A 15,501-nucleotide genomic window follows, 5' to 3' on the forward strand; every position below is an offset into this window, starting at 1 on the left:
TAAAATAACTGAGAGCAATGCTCACCTACTTATTTGCAGAGCGGATCCTGACAGCTCACCCGCAGATCATGATCCTAAGAAAATTGCTTCTTCACGGAACAAAACATGTTGTGTTGGTGGCGGGTAGTTTTAAAAAGCCCGTCGTCTAAGCCTGTGACGAACAGTGAACTGCTTTGGGACTTTTCAGTGCATCGGGTGCATGGGTACATTTACCCTCGAGTGCAAATCACAACGATGATTAACACACTGTTCCATATAGGTGCATGTCTGACCGATAACACCAGTGCCGAGTGAACATTGCGTAGCGGTGTTCATGCATTTCCAAAATCTGTACGAATCAGTCAGATTTGTTTTCACATCTCCATTGAGTGGCATCATTCCTATGAAATTACATATTTTTTCGACAAGAGAAACTATGGACCCTGATGTGTTTTCAATGCCGGATCAGATTCATACCTGATTGTAACTACATTTGATAATCTAGTTACAAGGTAAAATACTAAACGTATTTGTGTCTTATTGGTGCTATCTCAGTTACAGACGAATAAAGCATACTAGAGTTTTAATTAAACCCTAGAAGGGCCCAACTTGAAATCAGAGTACAGGGATGAAAAGGGTAATTTCTGAGGTTTACCGTCCGTCCCTATGGAGATACAAACTTTGAATCCTTATAGTCGAAGTCGACACTTTCCCTGCATGGGGCAGGAAGCTCTAAACTATTTCCAAGCTAAGATGATATGACAAATAACGGTAATATCATATATAAAGGTCTAGGAGACCATACAAGGAACTCATTCAAAGTAAATTTCAAGTTAATTCTCTGGTAAGCTTCCATCAGCACGACATGGCTGAGCCCACAAAACAGATTTTGAGCAAAGCGAAAAATCTATTTTTGGGTGAGATAGCCATGTCGTCCTGATGGACCCACCCTTCTTCCTTAAAATGACCCCACCCGAAACTACTCTATCTGCGGCTTTTCCTGCTTAAATGCAACAAGGAATGATGGGGCGTAGCAGTACAGGGAGGGGGTCCACCGGGTACTTTGATAACGGCTCCCCTTCATTCGCCACTCTTCCTTCTCAAAGAGTAAAATCTATTCGGGGTGAAGATTGCCATGTGTCGTATAAAAAAATATGTCCCCTGATTTTATGTGATATCCTTAAAGTTATATTAAGGATACTTGTGCCAGTAGTTAGAATTCTGGAGACCTATGGTTGATTCTCTGGTAGTATCACTGTAGCTAAATATCCCTTAGAAAGCTGCCTAAAGGAACCTTCCATCAGGACAATACATACATACATACATACATACATACATACATATATACATATATATATATACATATATATATATATATATATATATATATATATATATATATATATATATATATATATATATATATATATATATAACGGATTTTGAACGAAGCGAAAAATCTATTTTTGGGTGAGATAGCCATGTCGTCCTGATGGAAGTTCCTTCATAAGTAGCTTCCTAGGTTATATGTGACTACAGTGATATATCCCAGAGAATTTACCGAAGGTACCCAGAATTCTAACTCCTTAAGGGATATTCGCTCCAGGATTGATTGACAGAAAACTTCAAATCAATCAATCCTGGAGCGAATATCCCTTAAAATTTTAAGAAAAAAGGGATATCGCGTAAGGACGTAATGGCACACCTCATAGCAATCTGCACCCCAGATAGAGTTTTACATTCGAGGAGGTGTGGCCAAAATAAAAGGGGGGCCTTCCAAAGGCCATCCCCGTTCCCTACTACTATCGATAGTACAACAGCGCCATCCCTACGATAGTGGCCATTCCTTTTATTGTAGCGATTTCGCTCGGTGGTATTTTCCTGTGATTGAATTTTTTCGATTGTTTAAAGGATTATTAATTATGCTTTCTTCATCCTCTTCCGCCTTTGGAAAGTTGAGTATCGGGTCTTTACTTTGAATATGTTTTAGCTCCTGTTTCACAATGAAATTGAGTATTTATTGTGTTTTTGAGCTAGGCCAGTTACTGGAGGCGCCATGGGTGCCGTCGTTCTTAGGTATGCGTTATTTAGTTAGCGGAACGACTTTCAGTTTTTAAATAGCTTTATTTAATTCTTGTAATTATTTAGCTATTTAGGCATTTATTCTTGTGAAGATTTGATTATGTGCATAATTATTTCATTTTTCCTCTGTCGATCGTATAGTTAGAGTTTCGGTGATTTAGGTAACCTAGAACTCGTCTAGCCTAGTTAACCTACCCTAGACCTTTTCTATACGTTCGACATTCTCCAATTACCCTTGTGTTTCGTTTTCATCCATTGGAGACTGATACCTCCTAGAATGTTATGAAACTTCTCACGTCTCTTCGGAGACTTAAGGGTAATCCCTTTCCCTCTGAGTGTAGCCTCAGGCTACAACACTAGTAGCCGTGCCTGAATTTTATTCAGACATGGCTAACCTGGGGTTTGGTTTCTGCCTATTCCCTTAACCTTTGGTTGTGGATATACCAGCAGGTTTTTGGGATTTAGTCAGAATCTCAGAGTATTTAGTCTTATGTCGATGACCTGCCAGCAAGGTGAGTTGGTTGTAGGATACCTTTATTCCCCTGCCGACAAGGTTGCCGACAATGGAGGTTAGCCCTCCATAGTCGCATTAGAGTTATGGTAGTATACCATCTTCTCCTTGCGACTAAAAGACTAGTCCTGTGCCACAGTTCCCTGGGCTAAGAGTAATTCCCTTTTAGCCTAGGATAACATGGCACTGGAACCCTGTTTCTCCCTTGTTGAGAGGAGGCGGCAGTGCCGCCACCCCCTTAACTGTGTCGGCAGTCTCTGGGTTGGAGAACTGAGTCTCTCCTGGCACCTAGATTCTGTTGATACCGATACAGAAACAGAGTTCCTTTTATAGGTGGTAGGACTGACAAGTGTGTCAGTTGTTACAGGACCCTTTTCCCCTACCCCTCTATCCTCTTTTTGATGGTTGATCCATTGTCTTTTTAGGCTGACATCCTGCAACCTTACCATTGCGGTAGGGTGCTAGAGCCAGCCAGACTCCCTCTCCTATCTTGGCTGGCGGCAGGGCTACTGCCGCCTGCCGGCCGGGCTACTGCCGCCTGCCGGCCTGGCCGGCAACCAAGATGGCTTCCGGCAGTCATGGACTGTCGGTGGCTGCCGACATTTCCGACGGCTGACGGCATGATAGCCATCTGCCAGCCTGGCCGGCAACCAAGATGGCTGCCGACAATCATGGACTGTCGGCGGCTGCCGACACTGCCGGTGGCTGCCGACGGCTGACTGCACATTCGCCAGCTGCCGGCCTGGCCGGCAGTTACATCCATGATGGCCATGAGTGGGTAGTCCCTTCTGTCCCCAACGTTCTTCAGTCCTCCCTTGGACTGTTGCTATAGGTTCTGTTGCCTGTGTGCTGCCGGCCGGGCCGGCAAAGTCAGTGCTGACTCTGTAGGCAGCGCGCCGACTGTACTTGTACTGTCAGCGGGTTGCTGGCAACAGTACTGTAGCTATATATATATATATATATATATATATATATATATATATATATATATATATATATATATATATATATATATATATATATATACAGTGATACCTCTGGATACGAAAGTTTCTGCTTAAGAAAAATTCAGGATACGAAAAGCGATACAAAGATTTTTATGCCCCAGTATACGAAAAAATTTTCAGGATACGAAAAGCTTACGAGATCCCAACTTGTCGCCGAGAGTACAGTACCTTTTTTTTCAGGGTATCAACCCTTAATTTAGGTGTACAGGTAACAATACACCTTCACTGATCCAAATGCTTTACATACAGTACCGTAACTTTTATACAGTAGTAAAGAAAATGGACCGTTTTCTTAGGGCTTGGAGGGGATAACTAGGCTATAACTGCATTATTGAATAATCTCATGGTGGTTTCTGGAATGGATTAAGCTGTTTTTAACGGTTAGGTTAATTATTGAATGATAGAAATGGCTGCATTGCATGTTTATTACTACAGTTTAGCGTGTTTATGAAAGAAAAGGTGACTTTTTGTAAGGCTTGGAACGGATTAGGCTATTTACATGTAAAACGCGACTCAGGATACGAAAAAATCAGGATACGAAACCGTATCCTGAACGGATTACTTTCGTATCCTGAGGCATCACTGTATATATATATACTGTATATACAAATATATTTGGGATCAAGCCATGTCGTCCTGATGGAAGGTTCCTAATAGTAGCTTCCAAAGGGATATATGTACTACAGTGATATTCCCAAAGGATTTACCTTCAGGTCTCCAGAATTCTAACTCCCGGCACGAATATCCTTAAAATTTCTCTCAAGGATATCGCATAATATCAGGGACGTATATCTTGATACGATACATAGCGATCTTCACCCCGAATAGCGTTTTCGCTTCGAGGAGAAAGGGTGGCAATTTTGGAAGGGGAGTCGTTATCAAGGTTACCCTACTTCCCATACTACTATTGAGTATCAAGATGGCGGACATTCCTAATTCTGTAGCGAATTCGCACGGTGGTGTTCCCTGTTGATCTAACTTTTTCGATCGACTCTGCAAGGATTATTATGCAATCTCCAGCTTCTTTCGCCTCTGGAAAGTTGAGTATTGGTTCTTTACAATGTGTATATTTTTGGGAACAGGCCATGTCGTCCTGATGGAAGGTTCCTTTAGTAGCTTCCTAAGGGTATATATGACTACAGTGGATATTCCCAGAGAATTAAACTAAAAGTTTCCAGAATTCTAACTTCTGGCGCGAGTACCCTTAAGGTTGTCCTTTATGATATCGCATAATAACAGAGGACGTATTCTTGACACGCCACATAGCTATCTGCACCCCACATAGCGTTTACGCTTCAAGGGGGGAATTAGTGGCAAGATATGGGAGGAGCCGTTACAAAGTTCTCCTCCTCCTCCGTTACTGTTATGGGCACTCGGATGACGTCATATGCGTCGGCCATCTTGCTGACGTCATCACCGCCCGCCAACTCCATTCCTTTTAGCATTAAGACCAGCCCCCATGATACAGTAAGATCGGGAGGGGACCTGCCAAGGCCTTATAGAGAACAAAGGGCGGGTCCATCAGGACGACATGGCTATCTCACCCAAAAATAGATCCTGCCTTTCTTGTCAAGAATGAGCTACCCACTAAGAGGTGGGGTCCTTGGAGAATCTGCCCACTGAAAGAAGATACCTCTCTGTGCCCAGTAAAGTGTCTTACGGTCTATCTCCAAAGAACTTCAGACTTCAAGGGAGGACAGCTCTTCAGAGGCAAAACCTCAGGATCAAACCTATCCCTAAGACAACTGAGAGCGAAGCTTACCTACTTTATTCGCAGAGCGGATCCTAACAGTACACCCGCAGGTCACGTTCCGAGGAAAGTTGCTTTTTCGTTGAACTTCTTTCAACATATGGACTTAGAAAGACTCGCTCATACACTGGGTGGAGATCATTCAGGGTTTTCTACAAACACTATGCGAAGCAAGGACATGAAATAAAACACTTTGTGGTGATGGCGGGTAGTGTTATAAAACCCGTCGTCTAGTGCTGCGATGAACAGTGAACTGTTTTGGGACTTTACAGTGCATCGGGTGCATGAGTACACTTACCTTCTAGTGCAAATCACAACGATTATTAATACACTGTTCCATATAGGTGCATATCTGACCAATAACACCATTGCCGAGTGAACGTTTGCATCACAGTGTTTATGCATACCCAAAATCTGTACAAGTCAGACAGATTTGGTTTCACATCTCCATTGAGTGGCATTATTCCGATAATGAAATTACATATTTTTTCCTACAAGAGAAAATATAAACCCTGATGTGTTTTAATGCTGGATCAGATTCATACTCTATTATAACTACATTTGATAATCTAGTTGCAAAGTAAAAATACTGAACGTATTTGCATATTATTATTGCTATCTCAGTTACAGACAAATAAAACATGCTAGAGTTTTAATTAGGCCCTAGAAGGGCCCAGAACTTGAAATAAGGATACAGATTTCCAAGGTAAGTGAAAGGTAATCTCTAAACTTTTACCTTCCGTTCCTGCGGAAATTCAAACCTTGAATCCTTATTGTCGATGTCGAAACTTTCCCTGCAGGGGGCAGGAAGCACTAAACCAGTTCCAGGCTTAGTGGAAACGACAGTCAACTGGAATTTCACATACAGGTCTAGCAGACCAGATAAGGAAATCCATTCAAGGTAGAAGGCACATACACAAACCCACAGCTATAGTAATTTCAAGTTAATTCTCTAGTATGCTTCCATCAGGACGACATGGCCTGAGCTCAAAAAATGGATTTTGAGCAAAGCAAAATATCTATTTGTGGGTGAGAGTGCCATGTCGTCCTGATGGACCCACCCTTTTGCTGACCCCTCCCAAAATTACTCTATCTGCGGCCATTTCTGCTTAACGACAAGAAAAGGAATGGCATGGCGTCGTAGTAGTAATAGGGAAGGAGGTCCACCGGTTACCTAGATTGGCACCCCCTTCTTTTGCCAATCTTCCCCCTTACATAAAAGAGTTAAATCTATTTGGGGTGAAGATTGTTGTGTCGTATCTAAAAATACGTCCCCTGATATTATGCGATATCCTTAATTGGATTCTCGCGCCAGGAGTTAGAATCATCGAGACATTCTGTTTATTTCTCTGGGAGTATCACTGTAGCAAATATCCCTTAGAAGGCTACCTAAAGGAACCCTCCCATCAAGACGACATGGCACTTTCACCCAAAAATAGATTTTTCGCTTTGCTCAAAATCCGTTTTTTCCAGAAAAGCCCAGTTTCATCACAGTTGAAGACTTTCTGGGGACTGTAGCCTTCTTGGAGAGTCAACTCCTCAAATTTTTCAACAAAAGCTTTGGCTACTTTCGTGTCCGAGCTGGCAGCCTCCCCATACCGTACCACCGAATGAATGCCAGATCGCCTCTTAAATTTTTTCAAAGCACCCCCAAAAAGCCTTGAACTTTGGAGGTGTCTGCTTCGATGTCCATTCTCCTGTGTTGTCTTTGGCCTGAGCACACAGGAGATCACCAAAAATAATGCTGGCCTTGTGGCAGACTGTCATCTCGGTAATTGCCTCCAGAGATTTTCTTGTCCTTAATCCAAAGGAGAAACAGTTTCTCCATCACACCATGAATGTGGCTCCTCTTGCTGGAAAAATGTTATTTTTATTATCTAAAATAAATTTTTGAATATACTTACCCGATGATCATGTAGCTGTCAACTCCGTTGCCCGACAGAAATCTACGGTCGGGATACGCCAGCGATCGCTTATACAGGTGGGGGTGTACTCACCAGCGCCATCTGTGGTCAGGTACTCCAGTACTTCTTGTCAACAAGACCTCAATTTTCTCCTCGGTCCACTGGTTCTCTATGGGGAGGAAGGGCGGGTCATTTAAATCATGATCATCGGGTAAGTATATTCAAAAATTTATTTTAGATAATAAAAATAACATTTTTCAATATTAATCTTACCCGATGATCATGTAGCTGATTCACACCCAGGGTGGTGGGTGGAGACCAGTATACATGTTAACAAAGAAGCTAAGTATCCCGTATTTCATTTTTATTAGTTATTCAAAATAACAATAAAAAATAAATAAGTACCTGGTAAGGAAGTCGACTTGAACCATTACTCTGCCTTTAATAAGTACGTCTTCCTTACTGAGCGTAGCGGTCCTCTTAGGATGCTGAACGACTCTTAGGTGGCTGAAGTATAAAGGGCTGCAACCCATACTAAAGGACCTCATCACAACCTCTAACCTAGGCGCTTCTCAAGAAAGAATTGACCACCCGCCAAATCAACCAGGATGCGGAAGGCTTCTTAGCCGACCGTACAACCCAAAAACAACAATAAAAGCAATCAAGAGAAAGGTTAAAAAGGTTATGGGATTATGGGAATGTAGTGGCTGAGCCCTCACCTACTACTGCACTCGCTGCTACGAATGGTCCCAGGGTGTAGCAGTTCTCGTAAAGAGACTGGACATCTTTGAGATAGAATGATGCGAACACTGACTTGCTTCTCCAATAGGTTGCATCCATAACACTCTGCAGAGAACGGTTCTGTTTGAAGGCCACTGAAGTAGCCACAGCTCTCACTTCATGTGTCCTTACCTTCAGTAAAGCAAGGTCTTCTTCCTTCATATGAGAATGAGCTTCTCTAATCAGAAGCCTGATGTAGTAAGAAACTGCGTTCTTAGACATTGGTAGCGAAGGCTTCTTAACAGCACACCATAAGGCTTCTGATTGTCCTCGTAAAGGTTTTGACCTTTTCAGATAGTACCTAAGAGCTCTGACTGGGCAAAGTACTCTCTCCAGCTCGTTACCCACCAAGTTGGATAGGCTATGGATCTCGAACGATTTAGGCCAAGGACGTGAAGGAAGCTTGTTTTTAGCCAAAAAACCGAGCTGCAAGGAACATGTAGCCGTTTCCGATGTGAAACCTATGTTCCTGCTGAAGGCGTGGATCTCACTTACTCTCTTAGCTGTTGCTAGGCATACTAGGAAAAGAGTTTTTAATGTGAGGTCCTTGAAAGAGGCTGATTGGAGCGGTTCAAATCTAGATGACATCAGGAACCTTAGGACCACGTCTAGATTCCAGCCTGGAGTGGACAACCGACGTTCCTTAGAGGTCTCAAAAGACCTAAGGATGTCCTGCAGATCTTTGTTGGAGGAAAGATCCAAGCCTCGGTGGCGGAAAACCGCTGCCAACATACTTCTATAACCCTTGATCGTAGGAGCTGATAGGGATCTAACGTTCCTTAGATGTAACAGGAAGTCAGCAATCTGGGTTACAGTGGTACTGGTTGAGGAAACTGCATTGGCCTTGCACCAGTTTCTGAAGACTTCCCATTTAGATTGATAGACTCTGAGAGTGGATGTCCTCCTAGCTCTAGCAATCGCTCTGGCTGCCTCCTTCGAAAAGCCTCTAGCTCTTGAGAGTCTTTCGATAGTCTGAAGGCAGTCAGACGAAGAGCGTGGAGGCTTGGGTGTACCTTCTTTACGTGAGGTTGACGTAGAAGGTCCACTCTTAGAGGAAGAGTCCTGGGAACGTCGACCAGCCATTGCAGTACCTCTGTGAACCATTCTCTCGCGGGCCAGAGGGGAGCAACCAACGTCAGCCGTGTCCCTTTGTGAGAGGCGAATTTCTGAAGTACCCTGTTGACAATCTTGAACGGCGGGAATGCATACAGGTCGAGATGGGACCAATCCAGCAGAAAAGCATCCACGTGAACTGCTGCCGGGTCTGGAATCGGCGAACAATACAATGGGAGCCTCTTGGTCATCGAGGTAGCGAACAGATCTATGGTTGGCTGACCCCACAGGGACCAAAGTCTGCTGCAAACATTCTTGTGAAGGGTCCACTCTGTGGGGATGACCTGACCCTTCCGGCTGAGGCGATCTGCCATGACATTCATATCGCCCTGAATGAACCTCGTTACCAGCGTGAGCCTTCGATCTTTTGACCAAATGAGGAGGTCCCTTGCGATCTCGAACAACTTCCTCGAATGAGTCCCCCCCTGCTTGGAGATGTAAGCCAAGGCTGTGGTGTTGTCGGAGTTCACCTCCACCACCTTGTTTAGCTGGAGGGACTTGAAGTTCATTAAGGCCAGATGAACCGCCAACAACTCCTTGCAATTGATGTGGAGTGTTCTTTGTTCCTGATTCCATGTTCCCGAGCATTCCTGTCCGTCCAATGTCGCACCCCAGCCCGAGTCTGATGCGTCCGAGAAGAGATGGTGGTCGGGGGTCTGAACAGCTAACGAAAGACCTTCCTTGAGAAGAATGCTGTTCTTCCACCACGTTAGAGTAGACCTCATCTCTTCGGAAACAGGAATTGAGACCGTCTCTAGCGTCATGTCCTTGATCCAGTGAGCAGCCAGATGATACTGAAGGGGGCGGAGGTGGAGTCTCCCTAACTCGATGAACAGGGCCAGCGATGAAAGTGTCCCTGTTAGACTCATCCACTGCCTTACTGAGCATCGGCTCCTTCTCAGCATGCTCAGGATGCACTCTAGGGCTTGGTTGATCCTTGGGGCCGACGGAAAAGCCCGAAAAGCTCGACTCTGAATCTCCATACCTAGGTAAACAATGGTCTGGGATGGGACGAGCTGGGACTTCTCTAAATTGACCAGGAGGCCCAGTTCCTTGGTCAGATCCATAGTCCATCTGAGATTCTCCAGACAGCGACGACTTGTGGGAGCTCTTAAAAGCCAGTCGTCTAAATAGAGGGAGGCTCTGATGTCTGCCAAGTGAAGGAATTTCGCAATATTCCTCATCAGTCGCGTAAACACAAGAGGTGCCGTGCTTAGGCCAAAACACAGGGCTTGGAACTGGTACACAACCTTTCCATAGACGAATCTCAGGAAAGGTTGGGAGTCTGGATGGATGGGGACGTGAAAGTATGCGTCTTTCAGGTCTAACGAGACCATCCAGTCCTCCTGCCTGACCGCTGCTAGGACCGACTTCGTCGTCTCCATAGTGAACGTCTGCTTGGTGACATAAGCATTGAGCGCACTGACGTCCAGCACCGGCCTCCAACCTCCTGTCTTCTTGGCTACTAGGAAGAGACGGTTGTAAAAGCCCGGGGATTGATGGTCCCGGACTATGACCACTGCCTCCTTGTGTAGCAAGAGCGACACCTCTTGTTGCAACGCTAGCCTCTTGTCCTTCTCCTTGTAGTTGGGAGAGAGGTTGATGGGAGATGTAGCTAGAGGGGGATTGCGGCAGAACGGAATTCTGTATCCCTCCCTCAGCCACTTCACAGACTGAGCGTCTGCACCTCTGCTCTCCCAAGCTTGCCAGAAGGTCTTGAGTCTGGCTCCTACAGCTGTCTGGAGAGGAGGGAAGTCAAAACTTGCCTCTTGTGGACTTGGAACCCTTCTTGGGCTTGCCACGGTTACTGTCTGCACGGGTACCTCCTCTGCTGGAGGTTCTGCCACGAAAGGGTGGGATGAACCTGGAAGCAGGAGTATCAACTGCTAGAGGGCGGTAAGGTTTAGTCACGGAAGGTAAGGTCTTAGCCTTACGTGCAGAAGAAGCCATGAGGTCATGCGTATCCTTCTGGAGAAGAGAGGCAGTCATCCCCTTAATTAATTCCTCCGGAAACAGACACTTGGACAGAGGAGCAAAAAGTAACTCTGACCTCTGGCAAGGGGTGATACCAGCAGATAAGAAGGAGCACAGATGTTCCCTTTTCTTGAGGACCCCTGATACATAAGAAGCCGCAAGCTCGCCAGACCCATCCCGTATTGCCTTGTCCATGCTGGACATGATCAGCATGGCTGAGTCCTTGTCAGAAGGGGCAGTCTTCCTGCTTAAGGCTCCCAGACACCAATCGAGGAAGTTGAATATCTCGAAGGCACGAAAGACTCCCCTTAACAAGTGATCAAGATCTGTAGGGGACCAGCAGATCTTCGAACGTCTCATAGCCAACCTGCGGGGAGAGTCAACCAGACTTGAGAAGTCGGCCTGGGCAGAGGCAGGAACCCCCAAGCCAGGTTCCTCTCCCGTGGCATACCAGACGCCCGACTTAGAAGCCAGCTTGGGAGGAGGAAACACAAAAGAGGTCCTTCCCAGTTGCTTCTTGGACTGCAACCAATCCCCCATAACCCTCAAAGCTCTCCTTGAAGATCTGGCAAGAACAAGCTTGGTGAAGGCAGGCGCAGTAGACTGCATGCCCAGAGCAAACTCGGAGGGAGGAGAACGAGGGGTTGCAGACACAAAGTGTTCAGGGTACAACTCTCTGAACAAAGCAAGGACTTTGCGGAAGTCTAAGGAGGGTGGCGAAGACTTGTGTCCTTCAACATCAGAATGAGGATCATCAAGATGAGCAGCTTCATCCTCAGAAGCCTCCTCACCCGACAGTTGAGTTGTAAGAGGCAAAGGCAGAGCAGCAAGCTGAACGGGTGAATCCTGCAGAACGGGTGCATGCGTACCTGCGGATCCATCATCATGCCTCTGCTGGACAGACTGTGAGCTGGCAACAACAAAAGCAGAGGGCCGGTGTGAGGGAGGGTCTGCGGTGGGCTGAGGAGCATGCGGTGTGGTATGCAGAGCATGCTGTGAGGCATGCGGCTCATGCTGCATGGCATGCGGCTCATGCTGCATGGGATGCGGCTCATGCTGCATGGTATGCGGCTCATGCTGCATGGCATGCGGCTCATGCTGCATGGGATGAGGCTCATGCTGCATGGTATGAGGCTCATGCTGCATGGAATGCGGCTCATGCTGTAAGGTCTGCAGAGCATGCTGCATGGGCTGAGGACAGCGCAACTGTGGAGGAGCTCTCACAGGAGGAGGGATGTTAACCTTCTCTGCCTGATAATCCTGCATAAAAGCCGCAAGCTGAGACTGCATAGTCTGCAGCATGGACCACTTAGGGTCTACTGTGGTTGGAGCAGAGGCCTGTTGAGGGACCACTCTACCTCTCTTGGGAGGTGTGCAGTCATCCGATGACTGCGGCGAGTCCGAACTGACCCAGTGGCTACACCTGGGCCGTTGGACTAGCTCTGAAGGGACTTTACGCTTAAGCGGTCGTGAGACCTTAGTCCACCGTTTCCTCCTGGAAACCTCTTCCACAGACGAGGAATGTAAGGGCTCATTTGTCTGGGAGTGGAAGGGACGATCCTTAGCAGATACGTCCGCAACCACTGAGGATACATCTGTGCGCCGATCAAGGCCTGCCGAACCCTTTGGTCCTTCGACATTGCTTCTCCCCTGGGCTTGGGAGCTTGCAAGAGGTCCCGGACTGGGCGGACGACTGGCACGCACAGATGTATCCTCATGCGCAACACTGACACTGACACTATGCACAGCACTTGCACTAACACTTCCCACTGCACTCTTCGCTTTCAGCTCTCTGACATCCGCCAAGAGCTGATTGCGGTCACTAACCAACGACTCCACCTTATCACCGAGAGCCTGAATGGCACGCAACATATCACCCATTGCAGGCTGAGCACTCGTAGCAGGTTCGGGGGTCACCACCACAGGGGAAGGAAAAGGTTGAGGGGCATGGGGAGAGGAAATATCCAAAGAGCGAGAAGAACTCCTCCTATCTCTCTCCTTCTCTAACCTACGAGTATATCTGAGGAATTCATTAAAATCGAATTCCGAAAGCCCAGCACATTCCCCACATCGATCTTCCAATTGACAGGATTTTCCCCTACAATTGGAACATACGGTGTGAGGATCAACAGAGGCCTTCGGAAGACGCCTATTACAAGTCCTAACACTACATCGCCTGTATTTAGGAACTTGGGAATGGTCAGACATCTTGAATTTTAGAAGTAGTCAAAGGGGGAATTCCAAAGTAAGCAAAGATCGTTAACCAATGAATCAAATTAAAACCAAAAGCTTGCTAAGCTAAGGCTAAAGCTTCCTGTACAGCGAAGGCTAAAATTTCAGAGCAAATACTTCACCAAATCGTGAACGAAAGACTCCAAAATCAACAGCGTATCCATGTAGGTCTTGCCGGTGGCACGACAGAGGAAAAATTGAGGTCTTGTTGACAAGAAGTACTGGAGTACCTGACCACAGATGGCGCTGGTGAGTACACCCCCACCTGTATAAGCGATCGCTGGCGTATCCCGACCGTAGATTTCTGTCGGGCAACGGAGTTGACAGCTACATGATCATCGGGTAAGATTAATATTGAAAAAAACAGTCACACCTTTAGAAAATGTTGCCGCTTTGATGCATCCTTCTGCTTAAAGATGGTGCCTATCTTCTATGGATTTCGGCCATATTTCTCAGCAATCACACTCAACCACATGCCAGGCTCCTTCTTCTTGATTATCTCCAGCTTTGTCTCCATAGAAAGCATCCTCTTCTTCTATCCCTGAACATCAGCAACATTCTTGGGACCCATGGCTAATAATGCATGAGTTGAAAAACATAACACGATACAGTACAATAAACAAAAGCACGAAAGTGAAATTATCACCACAGATTCAATGTGAACAAATGCGCTGCCGAAACAAAATGGTCGAGGAATGCAGATACGTAGATGCATGATGGGATAGATACTGACTAATAGAAGAGCAGGATCGTATGGCGTTAACTAGCATCCGAGTAGGGAGATAACCAATGCGAGAGTGGGGCAAGAGTGGTGAGTTTACAGTTGGTGGTGCGTGAATTTTGAAATTATTCCTGATGGCAGGGCAAATCACATACCTTATCTCGTTTTGTATCATGAAATTTTTTTGTAATATGAGGAAAAAAAATCTTTGCATCTCGTTTTGCATCATGAATTTATTGTATGCAAAAACTTTTGTATCAAGGGGCATCACTTTTAGTTATTTCAACTTGATATTATTTACCATTAAGCAGTGGCTCGTTTTTATTTTTTTACTTTGTCTCCTTGTTTCATATTAGCAAAATTTTTTCATTCTACCCATCTTGAAGTAGACATCTTATATGGATATGAACATGATTGTAAGCTATTTAAAATAATGGTAATACCTGGAAATTCCTAATAAACGTGACACAATAAATCAAGCTACAACAGCTTTCCATGCATATTCTGCTAGTTACAAATGATAAATCAAAGCTAAAACTTTATCACCTACAATCCAGTCACATTACCTCTTATAAGACTATTAATAAATTCTATCTATAAAAATACTATATCAAATCAGACGACTTACTGTTCTGGATCCTGTCATGATGTCCAGAACATCTTGAGCTGCAGCTCCATCCTTTTCTTTGTCTAGTTCATAGACCTCATACGGTGTCCCAAGGTCGTCAAACACCTAAAAGAAAATAATATTCATCCTCGATAGTTAACAAAAAATATCTGATTTTGAAAATAAGATTAATTTTAATACTTAACCAAAATTCATATGCTACTACTTTGAAGATGGAAGATATAGGATCAAAACAAAATAAAAATAATTCTTGGATTGTTTTCTTACCTCTTAATTATATTTTATAACAAGGGAACTAGAATGTATAACATATAACTCCTTTTCTCTGGAATAAATGACAGAGATAAAAAGAGCTATACAGTGGTACCTCTACATACGAATTTAATTCGTTCCACAACCAACTTCGGATGTAGAAAATGTTCGGATGTAGAAACAAATTTTCCCATAAGAATACATGGTAATTCATTTAATTCGTTCCTCAGCCTAAAAACCCATAATAAATCCTTAATAAATGGCTACACATAATTACACATAACAATAACATAACTGCATAATATGAAAGAAGCATGTAAAAAAGATAATTATAAAGAAATAATAAATAAAAAATGTGTTTTATTGCCACTTTACCTTAGAGACAGGCCAACGCAGGTGTAGGATTTGCTACGCCAGGAGGAGATGGACGATCGGCGAGAAGGTAGACATGGTGTTAACATGTTCTTTAAATAAATACTCTCTCTCTCTCTCTATCTCTCTCTCTCTCTCTCTCTCTCTCTCTCTCTCTCTCTTGTTCTTCTTCACTGTTAGTGTTAGAGACGTCTAT

At 44.8% G+C, this 15,501-nt stretch overlaps 1 protein-coding gene across 1 annotated transcript in view; it reads right to left on the reverse strand.

Moving 5' to 3' along the window:
- LOC137654346 (glutaredoxin-2, mitochondrial-like) overlaps window positions 1–15,501 on the reverse strand; it is an 88,601-nt gene that overhangs the window by 33,311 nt on the left and 39,789 nt on the right. Inside the window, exon 4 of the mRNA XM_068387961.1 lies at window positions 14,682–14,786. Within this exon, the coding sequence (XP_068244062.1) occupies window positions 14,682–14,786 (105 nt within the window). The remainder of the gene's footprint in view (window positions 1–14,681; window positions 14,787–15,501) is intronic.

This window comes from Palaemon carinicauda, chromosome 15, assembly GCF_036898095.1.
Source record: "Palaemon carinicauda isolate YSFRI2023 chromosome 15, ASM3689809v2, whole genome shotgun sequence".
In the NCBI taxonomy this organism is placed as follows: Eukaryota; Metazoa; Arthropoda; class Malacostraca; order Decapoda; family Palaemonidae; genus Palaemon; species Palaemon carinicauda.